This window comes from Phaseolus vulgaris, chromosome 5 (assembly GCF_000499845.2).
Source record: "Phaseolus vulgaris cultivar G19833 chromosome 5, P. vulgaris v2.0, whole genome shotgun sequence".
Classification (NCBI taxonomy): Eukaryota; Viridiplantae; Streptophyta; class Magnoliopsida; order Fabales; family Fabaceae; genus Phaseolus; species Phaseolus vulgaris.
The window spans coordinates 5,373,599-5,387,692 of record NC_023755.2 but is presented as its reverse complement, the minus strand read 5'-3'; the positions used below and the strand labels follow the sequence as shown (position 1 = coordinate 5,387,692).

Sequence of the window (14,094 nt, the reverse complement as noted above, 5' to 3'; positions counted from 1 at the left end):
CAACATAAATTCATCCTGCTAATGAATTTATTTTTATCAGCAAACATGTTAATGAATTTTTTTATCAGCAAACATGTTAATGAATTAACAACCGTTTTTATTTATTAGCATCAACTTTTAATCTACTCTAAATACTTATTTTCTTTTTAAAAATGATTTTTTCAATAATTTCTATAAATATATGTGATGAAGTTTATTAGTTTATCTAAACCATCAAGGAAATTTGACTTCCTTGAAAATCTAGTTAGACATCAATTTTGTAAAGTCGCTAATCAAATTGTTTAAATTTGGCAATGACTCGTGAAAAATATTTCCAAAATTCTTATCCCAAACTTATATGTCTATGCATCATAGGTAGTCCACATTTATAAAAGTCATGAGTGTGCCTTTGTATCTACAAATATTTGTTTAAGTATGTATTTTAAGAATGTGTGCATTAACAAGATACATTTTAAATATATTTAAAAAAAATCATGTATATTGTAATTTGATGTTACTTCTCGAATACGATAAAAACATGTAAAATTTATGTCCGTAGAGACAGACATATATATAACACATGTAAGGTTTTGAAGGTAGAAATGAACTAAAGTAAAGCATAAGTGATTGAAGTGACACATTGCATCATATAAAACATTACAATTGGAAACTTGCCTCATCCATTTGCTTTGAGAAGTGGAGAAGAGATGTAAACACCAGCATAAAAAAAAGGAAGAACCCCCTATGAAAAAAACAGGAAGAACACAAAAGGAAAAGAAAAAAAGGAAAAAAAAAAGAAGCCAATTGTATCCGAGCCCCCCATGGCTCAGCATCTTCTACTATATGTTTAGTACATTATATGTGTAGCCTTTCCTATGAGGCTGGAAAAAGAAATCCTCGTTTGTGTCGTTATTTTAACCAACACAAGTTTCTGTGTGTCAATGAATATTTTTGATGCTATAGTTTGAGTGATCTGGGTTAGTATAATCATTCTAGCATGGGAAAAGGGAGGGAATTATCTTGAGTGCAACACAAAGAGATTATCTCTTCTAGCGTTCCATTCATACAGTCTCTGTATCTGTCATATAACATGCAGGGATCACTCACTTCTGGCTTTGTTGACTTTGTCTCCGGCAATGTAAGTTGAGGGAAGTCTTCCAGCACCAAAGGTGTGTAAGGGAGTTGATAATGCACGCCACCATAAGAAGGTATTTCCACATCCTGCACCATAATACAACTTCTATTAATCTTCAAATCTCAATGTACTCAAGTAGAAGGATCAACTCATACAATGAATGCAGAAGATATTGAACTACATCACCACTCTATATTTGTTCACGTATGTACTAACTAAAAAGAGAAAATCTAGAGTACCCTTGAAAATTTAAGAATTTTGATGTTATAGAAAAACTCTTTCCCTCTCCTCTCTCTCCATTGATGTTTTCCAACCTTATAGAACCTCTTAATTGAAAAGAATATAGTTAAGAAAATAACACACTTTTCTAGATTTATTATTAGTGTTTTTACTAAAGAAAAAATATACATAAACACATAAAATAAAATATAAAATAACATGTTATGATGAATATGTAGTGGAGAGAAAGATAGAGAAAAATATTAGATCATTAAAAAAGACAATTAAATGAAAATTAATTACAAATACATAAAATAATTTATAGATTAAGAAAATTATTAGTATAAAATAATTTATAGATTAAGAAAATTATTAGTATAAAATAATTTATAGATTAAGAAAATTATTAGTATAAAATAATTTTTATTATTGATATATAATTTTTAAATTGATATTTAATGAGTTATTAATATTTTTTTTATCTAAAATAATATCTAATTTAGTTTGTAATTAATTTTTTTAAAATTAATTTATATTTAATGTGTTTATTTTAGTAATGGACGTAAATGGGAGATGAAATATAATAAATCTCCTTCAATAATTTCTATTTTACTAATGTGTTTGGTGATTGGTTGAGAGATGGAGATACGAAATAGGAACAGGTGATTTGACTATGAAGAGACTTGTATAACGCATGCTAGATTGAAACTAAAGCACAACTTGAAAGTAGTGCAAGTGGCAAAAGAAAAGTGGGGTTAGAATTGTGGTTTATAGGCTTAAAAGGAAAAGAATAAAAGGTGTTTTGTTTTGATTTAAGGGTGGAAGTGGTAAAATGAAGTCGTTGAAGTCCCCAATCAAATGCATATGTCGCTGTATGAACATTGTAAAGCTAGTTGAATAGTGAGGGAAGGGTTCAGAAGCCGCTTCTCACTGAGCTAGCTTTTGCTAAAATAGGAAATGATCCAGACATTACTCATAAAAAAGAGTGTGATTAAAGATAAAGATGCACATAAGATGTTTGATCTGTGTGCTTTAGTTTTAGAACGTATCAACCCGTGAGGAAAATGGGGGAGTAAAGACATCTTTACTTTGGAAAACGTTTTGAGTATAGTCAGTCAAAAGAAGTTATAGGGGATGGTGAAGAAAAGCTAATTGGAGTCAGTCCAAATGAATTTTAGAGAAGTGAGCTTTATGAAAAGATAGCAACTTAATCATACTTCCAACTATTTTCACTTTAAGATCAAAAAGAAAACTCAAAGATATGCTATGTGGCCCCACTCATATTGCAACATGTACATCAATAGTAAACTGACACATGAAGATGCTGGGATCATGTTGATGCAGCATATGTGTTAGTAATTAAGAACTTGAAGTAATTTCTATGCATTTTTATCTGCTCAAAATTTGAGGTGTGACAATGAAGCTATAGATTTATAAAGCAGAATGTTGCTGGAAATGCAGGATTGGCAAAGGAAGCCATCATGAACATAAATGCCAAGGATAGTGGAGTAAAAGGAAAAGTTAAAATACTAATCAGATCAATTCATATAATAATGATCATGCTATGGCCCACCTTGCTTTTTATATGTATCCCATAAAACCATATACTCATGCCACGTCTACGTGACTAGTAATAATACAAACTCTAACAATCATGAAATGAGTCAAAGTTCTAAATTTTAAATTTGATCTAAATGTTACCTGAAATAGATTGCTGGCATACCCTATTCCCATTGTATATGAATTAGTTGCACTGTTTGCTTCATCACAAGCAAAGTGTGGTTGAAAATCTTCTGCTATACCAGTGTCTGTGGGTGTGCATGTTCCTTGAGTGAGATCAGAGGAAGAAGCGTCACAGGGAAATTTAGGGTATTCATGATTCAGAATTTTCTCCTCCACGGTTTCCATTTCTCTGGAAAACTCAGTGCCACTTGAGTCTTCTCCTAACATTTGTTCTTCTGAGATCCACATTGATTCCTTCTTTGCATCCTCGGCTTGTTCTTCTTCTTTACTGGGTTTCGCTGGAATTTGAATCGTCTTCTTGAAAATGCGACACAACGAATAGGAATCCTGTGATTGGATGAAAACTTTGTCAATACATGTGTATGTTAGTTTGCTTTTCATGATCAAAGTTCTTTTTTTTTTCGGTTTAACACTGAATGTAAGAAAAGAGTAACGAAGAAAAAAGCAAATTCAGAAAGAGTTTGGCAAAAGAAAAGAGTCGATGCAATAGTAAGTATCTAAGTCCATGGATCTAAATTTTTCACCATAGTGTGTCGATCACAAGCTGTTCTTTTTAAAGAGGAGAAAAATAAAAGTATCCAAATCATATAAAGAAAAAGAAAAAATAAAGGGAATATATATTGCAGGCATGTGCATCCTTGTAGAACAAGGTTCAAAACTAAGATCGGGTTTATCGTAGCTACTCTATATTCACGCTAAGCATAGAAAACGGGTCTGGTCTACCAAACTTGACTCTGACCAAATAATTATCACATACTTACATGCAAATCAATCATAAAAGAAGTGTACCTAAAACTCTCTATAAGTGTAGACCAATTTTGGGAAAAGACTTCACTAAAGCAAGCACTAAGCGAGGATTTTGGTCATTGGACTCGTCTTATGTGAAGACTTTTCATACTTTTTAGGGTTTCTTCTATATATGTATATAATCACTCAATTATTATCAGCTACACTTTCAAAGGTACCAAAAAGGGAAAAATAATCCGTTTTCATATTCAATAGAAAATGATGGTTGAACACTCCAAAATAAGCTACACCTATAAAAAATGGACAGAAGGAATGTGTGAGATGACATGATACATGATATAAGGAAAAAAGGGAGATATGGAAACAAAAAAATAAGTGGGAGGAATACTAAATTTTGGAATGGATGAAGCTTATTATTATTCTAGACATTAACCTAACCAAAAAAACGATGCACGATCTACTGTTTCTTCCTTTATTTGTCATTTTCTGTTTTCCTTTAAAAACCCTAGTCTCACTCACTTTTTAATTATATTTATATTCATAAAACCTGAAAATTATTAATTAATCAAATACCCCAGAAACGGAAACACGTTCCATCTAAACCAGAGAGAAAATAAAATAGTGAAGATTGATGAAGACAGAAAGTAACAGTGACTTGTGAGATAAGATGTTGATGGTTTTATTCGTTTATTATAGATTCATATTTGTCTAGAACTCTTGTGTAAGTTTGAGAGACTCTTGTATATACTCCATACATTTTCAATAACATTTCGTTTTGTTGATGAAAATTGATGAAAAAAAAGAGACTATCATGAGATATAATACCTTCAAAGATGAAAGAGCAGCACCAGGCACTGATTCAATCAAGCGATATTCATGCATAACCCAGTTCGTTCTAAGGCCATGTGGTGCTCTACCTTTATAGTATACCAATGTCTTCTTCATGCCAACTGGCTTCTTTTGAGAGTGCACTGGTCTATCTTTCCCTGTAGCTTTCCAGTATCCAGCTTGTGTTGCACGGTTAGTTCTTGACCCATTTGGGTACTTCCTGTCTCTAGGACTGTAAAAGTACCACTCCATGTCCTTGCTTGGAAGGAATGATTTATCTGTTTTTTTCATGTATAAATTCCCAAAAACAAATGGGAATTCGGTGAATATATATAATGTTAGTTTAGTTAAGCCATCAGAAAAGAAAATCATAACTTGCTATGAATGCTGCTAATATATATGTCATGATGTGAATCATATATGCATGACATGTAATACCTGGCAAATCCCAAGGTTCGCACTTGTATAAATCAACTTCAGCAATGATGTCAAGCTCTATTGAACGACCTGTTATCTTCCTCTCCAAGTAGTAAGCAACAAGCTCTTCATCAGTGGGGTGGAACCTAAACCCAGGTGGGAGACTCATTGGAGCCATGGCAAATTTAGAACACTGTGTGTGTGTGTTAGAGAGAGAGAGAGAGAGAGAGAGAGAGAGAGGGAGAGGGAAATTTGGAAATTGGTGGCACAGGAGATGAACCAAAAGAGGTTATATGAAATGGAACTAAATAGGCCACTGTTGAGATGAAAGAAGTGGGGACATGCCCCTAGAATTGATGGGAATTACAAAGAGAGGGTTTTAGGTGGCTAGAAGAAAAGAAAAAAAGCAGTTAGGGATGTGGTTGGGGGTGAGTAATTTTGATGGGAATTGAGGGGCAAAAGTTCAAAACTTTGGCTTTTGAACAGATTCTATGTGTAAGGTGTTGTGTGAAAACCTAGAGGGAGAGGATAAGAAGCTTCTCTGCTTTTGTCTGCTCACAAACTAACAAAAATCAGAGTCCCTCTCAAAAGGCTGTGTGGGCCACAAACCGTCCATCCCTACAACACGCAATACTAGGTCTATATTTTAATTAAATAATCGCTGTCACATTTTTTTTGTCGTATAATATATGGTATCTTCCATCATTATACTGTTACGTATTTCAGACTTATCATACATACATAGTATAATTGATGCGTATGTACTACTTGTTTTATAGGTGTAGGTATAAGCATGTGATTTATGATGTCAGGGTGTTTTCTAGATATCATAATTAGATTCTTGTCATTCCATGCAAAGCGGAATAAGGTATAGAATCTTATACGTATTGTAACATCATGTGCAAGTTCTTGTACCAAAGCTGCCCATGGTTTTTCTTTTATGATACAATAATGTGAAAAAAAGAGAAAGAAAACTACAATCTTGTGGTAGAAAGATTCATACTACCTACCCATGTATTGTTACATCGCAGTATGTTCTTTTAGACGGTAAGCTTCCACTTTTAAATTCTGAGTTATCAGAATATATATATATATATATATATATATATATTATATGAATGTAGTTAGGGTATAAGTGATTCATCAATCATCGATATACCACATAGATTCAAAGGTAAAAATCCGAAAGCTAATTATTTTCAGAGTACTAAACAAATAGAGTATAACATTATAAACATGACATTTAAACATTTGGATAGAATGCTAATTCGTAGAACATGGTTAAACTTGAAGTTTAATTTCTATGCATTGAGAATATACATTAATTATGTAATTAACTTTGTAGCGTGCTTTTAAAGTGTGAGGGTTTATTCACTAAGCATAGCGTCAAAGATAACAATGTGTCTATTCAGTTTACACGAGTAAAAAATTGGAGCAAAGTCTCTATGCTATGCTAGCCAATGGTAAATAAGTTAGGAGTGTATGCTATATTTTAAAAGTGTTTATTAAATTAAATATGCTTTAAAGTTTTATATCTGTTACATTTTAACATATAAAATATATTTCTTAGTTCTACATCACTTAAATCTATAATTAGCATAAAAAGTTATATTTATTTACAAAAGTGTGAATGTAGTTGAAAACAATAAATGTAAATAACATGAAAAATTTATGTTTTGGTAGTCTTTTTTATCCGTAATAAAAAACAAAATTTAAAATTAGTATTTAGGATGTTCCAACTCGTATACAAAACATATTATATGTCTGTCAAAAAGAACCTACTACAAAGGTATATGTATCATAATCATCTCACAAAATATAGCCAACATTGGCTTCCTTGCTAAGATAGCCTTAGCCCACTAACCAACACCTTGTGCATCAGATTCATGTTTCTTATTATACATTCACATAATAGATGTTTAAAGCTCAGGTACAATTGAATTGCATAAGTCCATAGTGGTACAAAACATATGATGCAGTCCCACAATTTGGGCTACAAGTATCATATAGCCTTGCATATCAAAACTAATTTATACTCCATCATTGCAACGACAACAAATGAGTTTTCTTCATAAGGCAGTTAATTTTGCACTTCATGAATCACCACACACTCCTCTAAAAGTTGTACTTCTCATGCTTGTGTTGCTCCTGATCACTCTGCTTTACTACTGAAAAGAATTGTTTCCCATACTTGCACCAATGTACCTTCCACACCCCTCAGTCAACTCAAGTGAAAATCATGAAAACATTCCAAAAGCCAAAAATTAAGTTTTGCAAAAAAAAGGATGGAGGGCAGATTCAAAACAGATGTATCAGTCATAACAAACAAATACCAAAATATTATGCATAAGACCATGGTACATATATTGACATAGATTTAAGCTATTTAATTGTTTTAAGACAAAAATTTGGACAAAATAGTCAATCTAGGAAAGAGAAAACCACACAAGCAGTTTATATTTCATTCACAATCAAGCTTTTAGTTGTGTCATATGTACCAGTTCTTCCTCATACTCTCTTCCATCTCCAAAAACCACTATGTTCCTATGATTCCATATACCCCAAATCAAAGCTATACATATACTTTTCCATACTTGATTTTGTTGTTTGTTTAAATATGTCATGTGGAACTGTTTAAAATGTTTAGTGAGTTTATTATGTTGGACTAACTAAATACCCACCCACCTATAGCTTGTGTTCTAGGCCGAAGAAGCAACCTTACATTCTAGGAATAAATGTTGAACAAATTCCTAACATAAATGGCACAACGAATAGAGTAATTCAACAATGTTTATCCCTCTCCTAATTAAGTTAATTCTAAAAGGTAGTCTGTCAAGAAGTGCCCTCCATGCAAGAACTTGGGCATTTGGTGGGACCTCCACCTCTCATAGATTCTTGAAAAGGTTAATGTTAGATATTATTATAAAGTATGTCAAAAGCTGACCACACAGAAAAGCAGTAGTCTTCTTTTATCCCTATGCATATAGATTGAATTTAATTCAAACATCGGTTATTTCACTTGTTCACACTCCAAATCAAACAAGGATCTTCTCCATTGTAAATTCCAAGCCCATCCTATATCAAACCATAATCTGACTTCCCCTATTAATCTACCATGAAAAAGTGCATCCTAGGAAACTTGGATTTAATATTAGAATCACCTAGCCAATTATCCTCCCAAAATCTAAACATGTTAGCCTGAACCAAGTTGACAGAGTGTCACCTTATAAAACTAGATATCACAGTTTCCTTCGCCACACACCTTATTTAAATCTCTCCACCAATTTGATTGGTAATTAACTGTACTTTTTTTTTTTCCAGATTCATGTACATCATATTTAGATACTAATACATCTCTACATTTTCCTTTGGTTCCATCCCTTAGTCTCCATTTTCATTTAGTAAGTAAAGACTTATTGAAAAGATATCTTTAATACCCATTTCTCTCTCATCCTTATGCACAAATTCTCCAAACTAATCCATGTTATTTTAGTAGTCTCACTCCCCTAAGACCATAAAACCTTCCTCTATATTTTAGTGATTTCATGACATCCATATTTCGGTGCCTTAAAATATGAAAAATGTACAGAGGCAAAGCACTAAACCCATATTTAACGAGACACAATCTCCCAGCCAAAGTGAAATGCCTACCTTTTCACTTAGATAAGTGATTCCTGATCTTATCCAAAAGGGGTATCGAAAATTGGCACTTCCTATGATTTCCACCAATAGGTAGTCCTAGATACTTGAAATATAAATACATTTGAGAGGAATTGATAACATGGAAAAGGTGTCCACCAAGCCCCATTCAACCCTTATACATCTTAGCATTGATTTGTGAAAATTTACCCTTAAGCCTGAACCTACTTCAAAACATCTAAGGATGGATTGTACTGTAAAAATGCTTTCATATTTAGATTTTCCTATCTACAAATAAAGATAGTGTCATCACAAATAAAGATAGTGCAAAAAAATTAATCTCTACTTGATGTTTTCCTATCTTTACCCCTCTCAAAAGATTTTGTTTTGTTGTTTGTCGAACTAAACTCGCCATCCCGTCAACAACTAAAATGAAAGAGAAAGGGAGTCATAGGATCGCCTTGCCTTAACCCTTGAAATGGTTTGAACTTCGTAGTTTGACTGCCATTGACAAGAACATACATTGATGATGATTCTAAGCATACTTTAACCCACCCAATCCATTTATCATCAAAGCCTATTTTATTCATCATATAGAACAAAAATTTCCATTTGTCAAAGTCATAAGCCTTTTCAAAATCCACCTTAACAATAATCACACTCTCCGTCTTTCTCCTAATATAGTCCATAACTTCATCGGCCACGAGGATACTTTCCAATAAACCTCTACCTTGAATAATGTTGATTGAGACTGGTCAATTATAGATGACAATACATTCTTTATCCTATTTGATAACACCTTAGAAATAATCTTATATAGAACCCCAACTAGAGAAATCGATTTGTATTGTTCCTATTTGTTTATGTTCATGCACCCAAAGAAATCTTTATTCCAAGTCTTTATATCATCTTCAACCTTTTTATTTTTATTTTTTAAAGTAATCAAACTATTTCCTTGCACACTATAAGATTCCCCCCTATCTCTCACTAGTTTCTTAAAGGTGTCTACGGTGAGCCAAACAACAATAAACCTCAATGGCTTTGGTCCCAAATCCTTGTTAGACATTTTTAAGACAATTGCACAATGATAATAAATTTCCCTTAGCAGTATATATAGTTTACTCTGTGGCCATTTTTGAAGCCATTCATCCGAGAGAAGTGTTCCATCTAATATGCTCTTAACAAACCCACTTGGTTTATACCATGTATACTTCCTACCCACTATTGGTGCATCAAACATAACAAAATTTCAATGAATTCGTTCAAACCTCTAATCTCAGAAGTCATACTACCCCTCTAACTCAAACGCCTCCTCTCAGTTATAGATCTCATAACATTTAAGTCCCCAATTAAGAAACAATATTTTGACTTTATGCAAATTAACACCCTTTCATAATTCTTTTATGTAATTATATAAAGTGAAAGTTTGATAGTGAGCTTCTTACACATTTTACAAAGACTTATATGTCAGATTAGATTTGATTTCTAGATATAATTAAATACTCGATAAAGAGCAAAATAAATGTAAATTGATAACCACAGTTACTTATTTATGATGTAAATAGTTGTAGTTAGTTATCAATAAATATCCATAAGTGTCTGTATTTTAATATGAAATATTATGTATTCACCTTGACTAACTTATCACCTATCTTCACACTTTTTAACAGGTTTTTCTCTAGTTCTCACCACCCTATGCCATATTCAAAAACAAAAATGGAGTTAACGGTGTTGAACAAGATGCTTTGATGTCTCCAAATCCAAGTGGAAAGCTTAAAGACCCTGTTAATGTCTGTGTGTTGTTTAGTTGTTTGAAACTTGTTAATTCACTCCTTAAGATGATCCAAGTTCAATTGAGTCTTTACCTTTTTGAAAAGATGGGTTTTCTAAAAGGGTCTGAAATTTCAACCTATTGAAATGTCAAATCAACCGTTTGTTTCGATAAATCAACTGATTGTTTTTGTGAAAACCTTAACAGAATTCTATTAAGAGGTTTTAATCTGTTTTAAATTATTCAAACAACTTTTGGTTTTTGATTTAACTATTTTGACCATTTGATTGAGGCATATAAATGTTGTTATACGCTCATTTGCATTAATAAAAAAAATAGTTTATCAAAAACAGTTTTCAAGATTTTCAAAAGCTTTGGATCATCTCAAGTGTGGGGAATATGATTGGGTTTTGTACTTCTAAACTTTAAGCTTTGATTTACCCAGGTGTATTTTATTCCCTTCTTCCTTGAACATTGTATTTTTGTGTGTTCTTGTGTAAGGCAATTTCAGAAGGTGTTTTTGGAAATTGTGTGTTGCCAAGAGTGGTGTATGTTCTTGGGGGGTTTAAGATCACCACTCTTGGTGTGTTTTTTAATCTAGGGTTGATTACATAGTGAATTCTCAGTGCTTAACTGAGGATTGGATGTAGTTGTTGGTTAAGAGTGAACCAATGTAAAAATCTTGTGTGATTCTTTCTATCCCCACACTCATAAACTATTTTAACATTGTTTTTCAATTCTGCTGGTATAAACAACTGGTTGTTTCGTGAAAACAACTGGTTGATTTTCTGGAGCCAAACTTAAAATAGTTTTTATTGGTTGAACAGAATTTCCAATTGATTGATTCTTTATAGTTTTTCACATACCTTTAATCTTTGCGAAAATCTTTCAAAAATAATTCACACCCTCTTGTTTAGCCCTTTAATTCTAACAAACAGGTCTCTTCAATCCCTTCTTTGTTTGAATTTATAAAACTTATTATTTACATTCTCTTTATTATTTGGACAAAATATTTTAGGACAAACTTAAGTGAAAAAAAAAATATGGGGATTGAAGACAATTCCTCTCTCTCTCTCCTAGTTTGATATTTTTCTTCATCTTTGTGGTTTTTCCTTATGATTAAGCTCTCTCTCCTATGTAAATGTTTGAATTACAATTAGTTTGATTCTTAAGTTTATTAGTGTCAATTTGCTAGACACATACTTTTACTTGTACATTTTTTTTTATCAGTAATAAAAAATGAATAAATGGGAACCACTTTAGGGGTGGTCCAACCCTTATACAGAAAAACACCTTACCATACTCCTACCTAGAAACGCCTACCAGATTGACAAAGGTACAACCAAAACAAACACAAGGAAGCATTAATGAACCAACCTCATACAAGCCAAAAGGGTTCAAAACCCAATTAGAATACGCAAAGGAAGCACACCGGGACTTTGCATAAATCCAAGACCAAACTTTTACTTATACCAATGTGAACACTTCAAGCGCATCTGCCACACCCCTATCGAAGATGACAGAGTTCCTATGTTTCCAGATTTCACTCACAACACCAACCCAAATTGCACCCCAAACATCATTAACTGAATCTAAAACCTGACATAACTTGAATTGTAGAAAATTTGTCATAGGATCCTTTTGAATAACGAACGATACTCCTAGCCACTCAAAACAAAGACTCTAGAACGCCAAACAAAGTCGCAAACGGAAAATAGATGACTGGAGGACTCTTCCACCTTCCCACACAGACAACACAAGGAATTTTCAACCACCACCCCGCGCCCTTCCAAATTTACCCTAGTAGCAATCTTATTCTCCATCACCCTCCAAACAGTGATCAAAGCAGAAGGCAAGGCTTTGCACCTCCACAACTTACTGTAAACTGGAGAAAACTCCCTAACTCTATCCTTCCTTACCTGAATATAGGCTGAGTTAACGGTAAAAGTTTGAAAATCCCCAGCCTTCCAAATCCAACTATCCGCCTTTCCCAGTTTCAACTTCACCCCTTGCAACATCTGAACCAACACCTACTTTTACTTGTACATAATTATGAAATAATGAAAGGTTATCTAATTTTTTGAATTATAATATGAACGTGAGATTTAAAATGTGAAAAAAGTTTTAGATTTTGTTTGAGATCTCATGTGAATTGTTATATAGTTTAATAAGTTTAATTCAACATAAATATATACATTATAGAGGTAATTTAATTAATTAGATGCAATATTTTGTATTTCAAAGGGAACCTAATTAAAATAGAATAATTTATCCTAAAAAATTTAATCTTACATCATCAATTTGAATTCATTAATTTATATAATAGCTCCCATTCTATATATATATATATATATATATATATATATATATATATATATATAAAGTTATAAGTTTTTCATAAATTTAAGTATTTTTAATTCAATTATTTTATTGAAAAATAAAATAAAAAAATTATTTTTAATTATGTTTGTGTCATTTAGTGTTTTTATTAATCTACGCTATCTTATTTTATCATTTTTATTGAAATATGTGGATAATAAAGAATTTTTATGTATAGTACTATTGTCTAATAAATTTAAAATAGTTATTTGTTGTTTTATACCAATAATAATATCATTTTGTATTAATTATAAAATCTTATATTTTTTTAATACGTAGAAACAAATAAGGAAGATGACTAGATAATATAACAATTATATTTTATCGAAAAAATAAAATAACAGAAATATAACTAAAAATAATAAAAATTTTAAATACTTGATAAATAAAAAATTTAATAATAATTCAATTAAAAATACTTACCTCAAAGTTAATTACATTAATTGATATGAGATTTGATTTTTTTTATTATATATCTTGTTATCTATTTAACATTTTATTTAAAAGTAAAAAAGAAATACTAAAATAGAAAATCAATTCAATTCAAATAATTTTATATTAGATGGTCTAAACTAAAATGATTAGATGATAAACTAAAAAAGCTCAAAATGATTATAGAATAATTGTTTTCTTTAAAACTGATCTAGTATCTAAGAGTACTTTTAGTCCTTAATGAGTCCAACATCTATGTATATGTATAAAAAAACATATTAGGCCATGTGGATTTTTGAGTCTTAAATGTCTCCCATATCTATGTGTAAATATTTAAATGACAAAATCCAAGTTTAATTGTGATCACTCGAACTCAAATAACCGTACATGAATTAAACACATGTTCTAATACAGAATTAATTAGTATTTATTTTTGCACTAATATAAACTTTGATTGCACTTTGCCTTTACGAAAGAATACAAAATTTAAAGCAGAGGCCAGGGTAACCTCTAATCATGTAGCCCACACATCAATAGATGGAAAAAATAATTATAAAAAGAACATTACTTAATTTGAAAATTAGTGCTTTACCCTTTTGTGTGTGGGAAACCAAAAACAAAATTAATTAATATGAACTAAATAAGGATTAATTAATTATTAGCAATGTATTGTAAATAGGGTTGAGGTCTCCATGGCAAGGTTTAATGTATATGACATCTGTGTTTTTTTGAGTTGGAACACTCTTTAAATATTTTTATTTTTTTATTTAATTAACTTTTTGTTTATAAGAAAATAATCAAATAA

The 14,094-nt window shown here is 31.4% G+C and overlaps 1 protein-coding gene across 1 annotated transcript; it reads right to left on the bottom strand.

Annotated features, from left to right (window-relative positions):
* Positions 1–486: 486 nt before the first annotated feature.
* LOC137834970 (NAC domain-containing protein 54) lies at positions 487–5,344 on the bottom strand. The gene is made up of 4 exons (XM_068643247.1): positions 5,090–5,344; positions 4,649–4,929; positions 3,035–3,403; positions 487–1,200 (listed from the first exon to the last, which is right to left on the bottom strand). The coding sequence occupies exons 1-4, from the start codon at positions 5,244–5,246 to the stop codon at positions 967–969; spliced, it is 1,041 nt and encodes a 346-aa protein (XP_068499348.1). The 5' UTR covers positions 5,247–5,344; the 3' UTR covers positions 487–966.
* Positions 5,345–14,094: the final 8,750 nt, after the last annotated feature.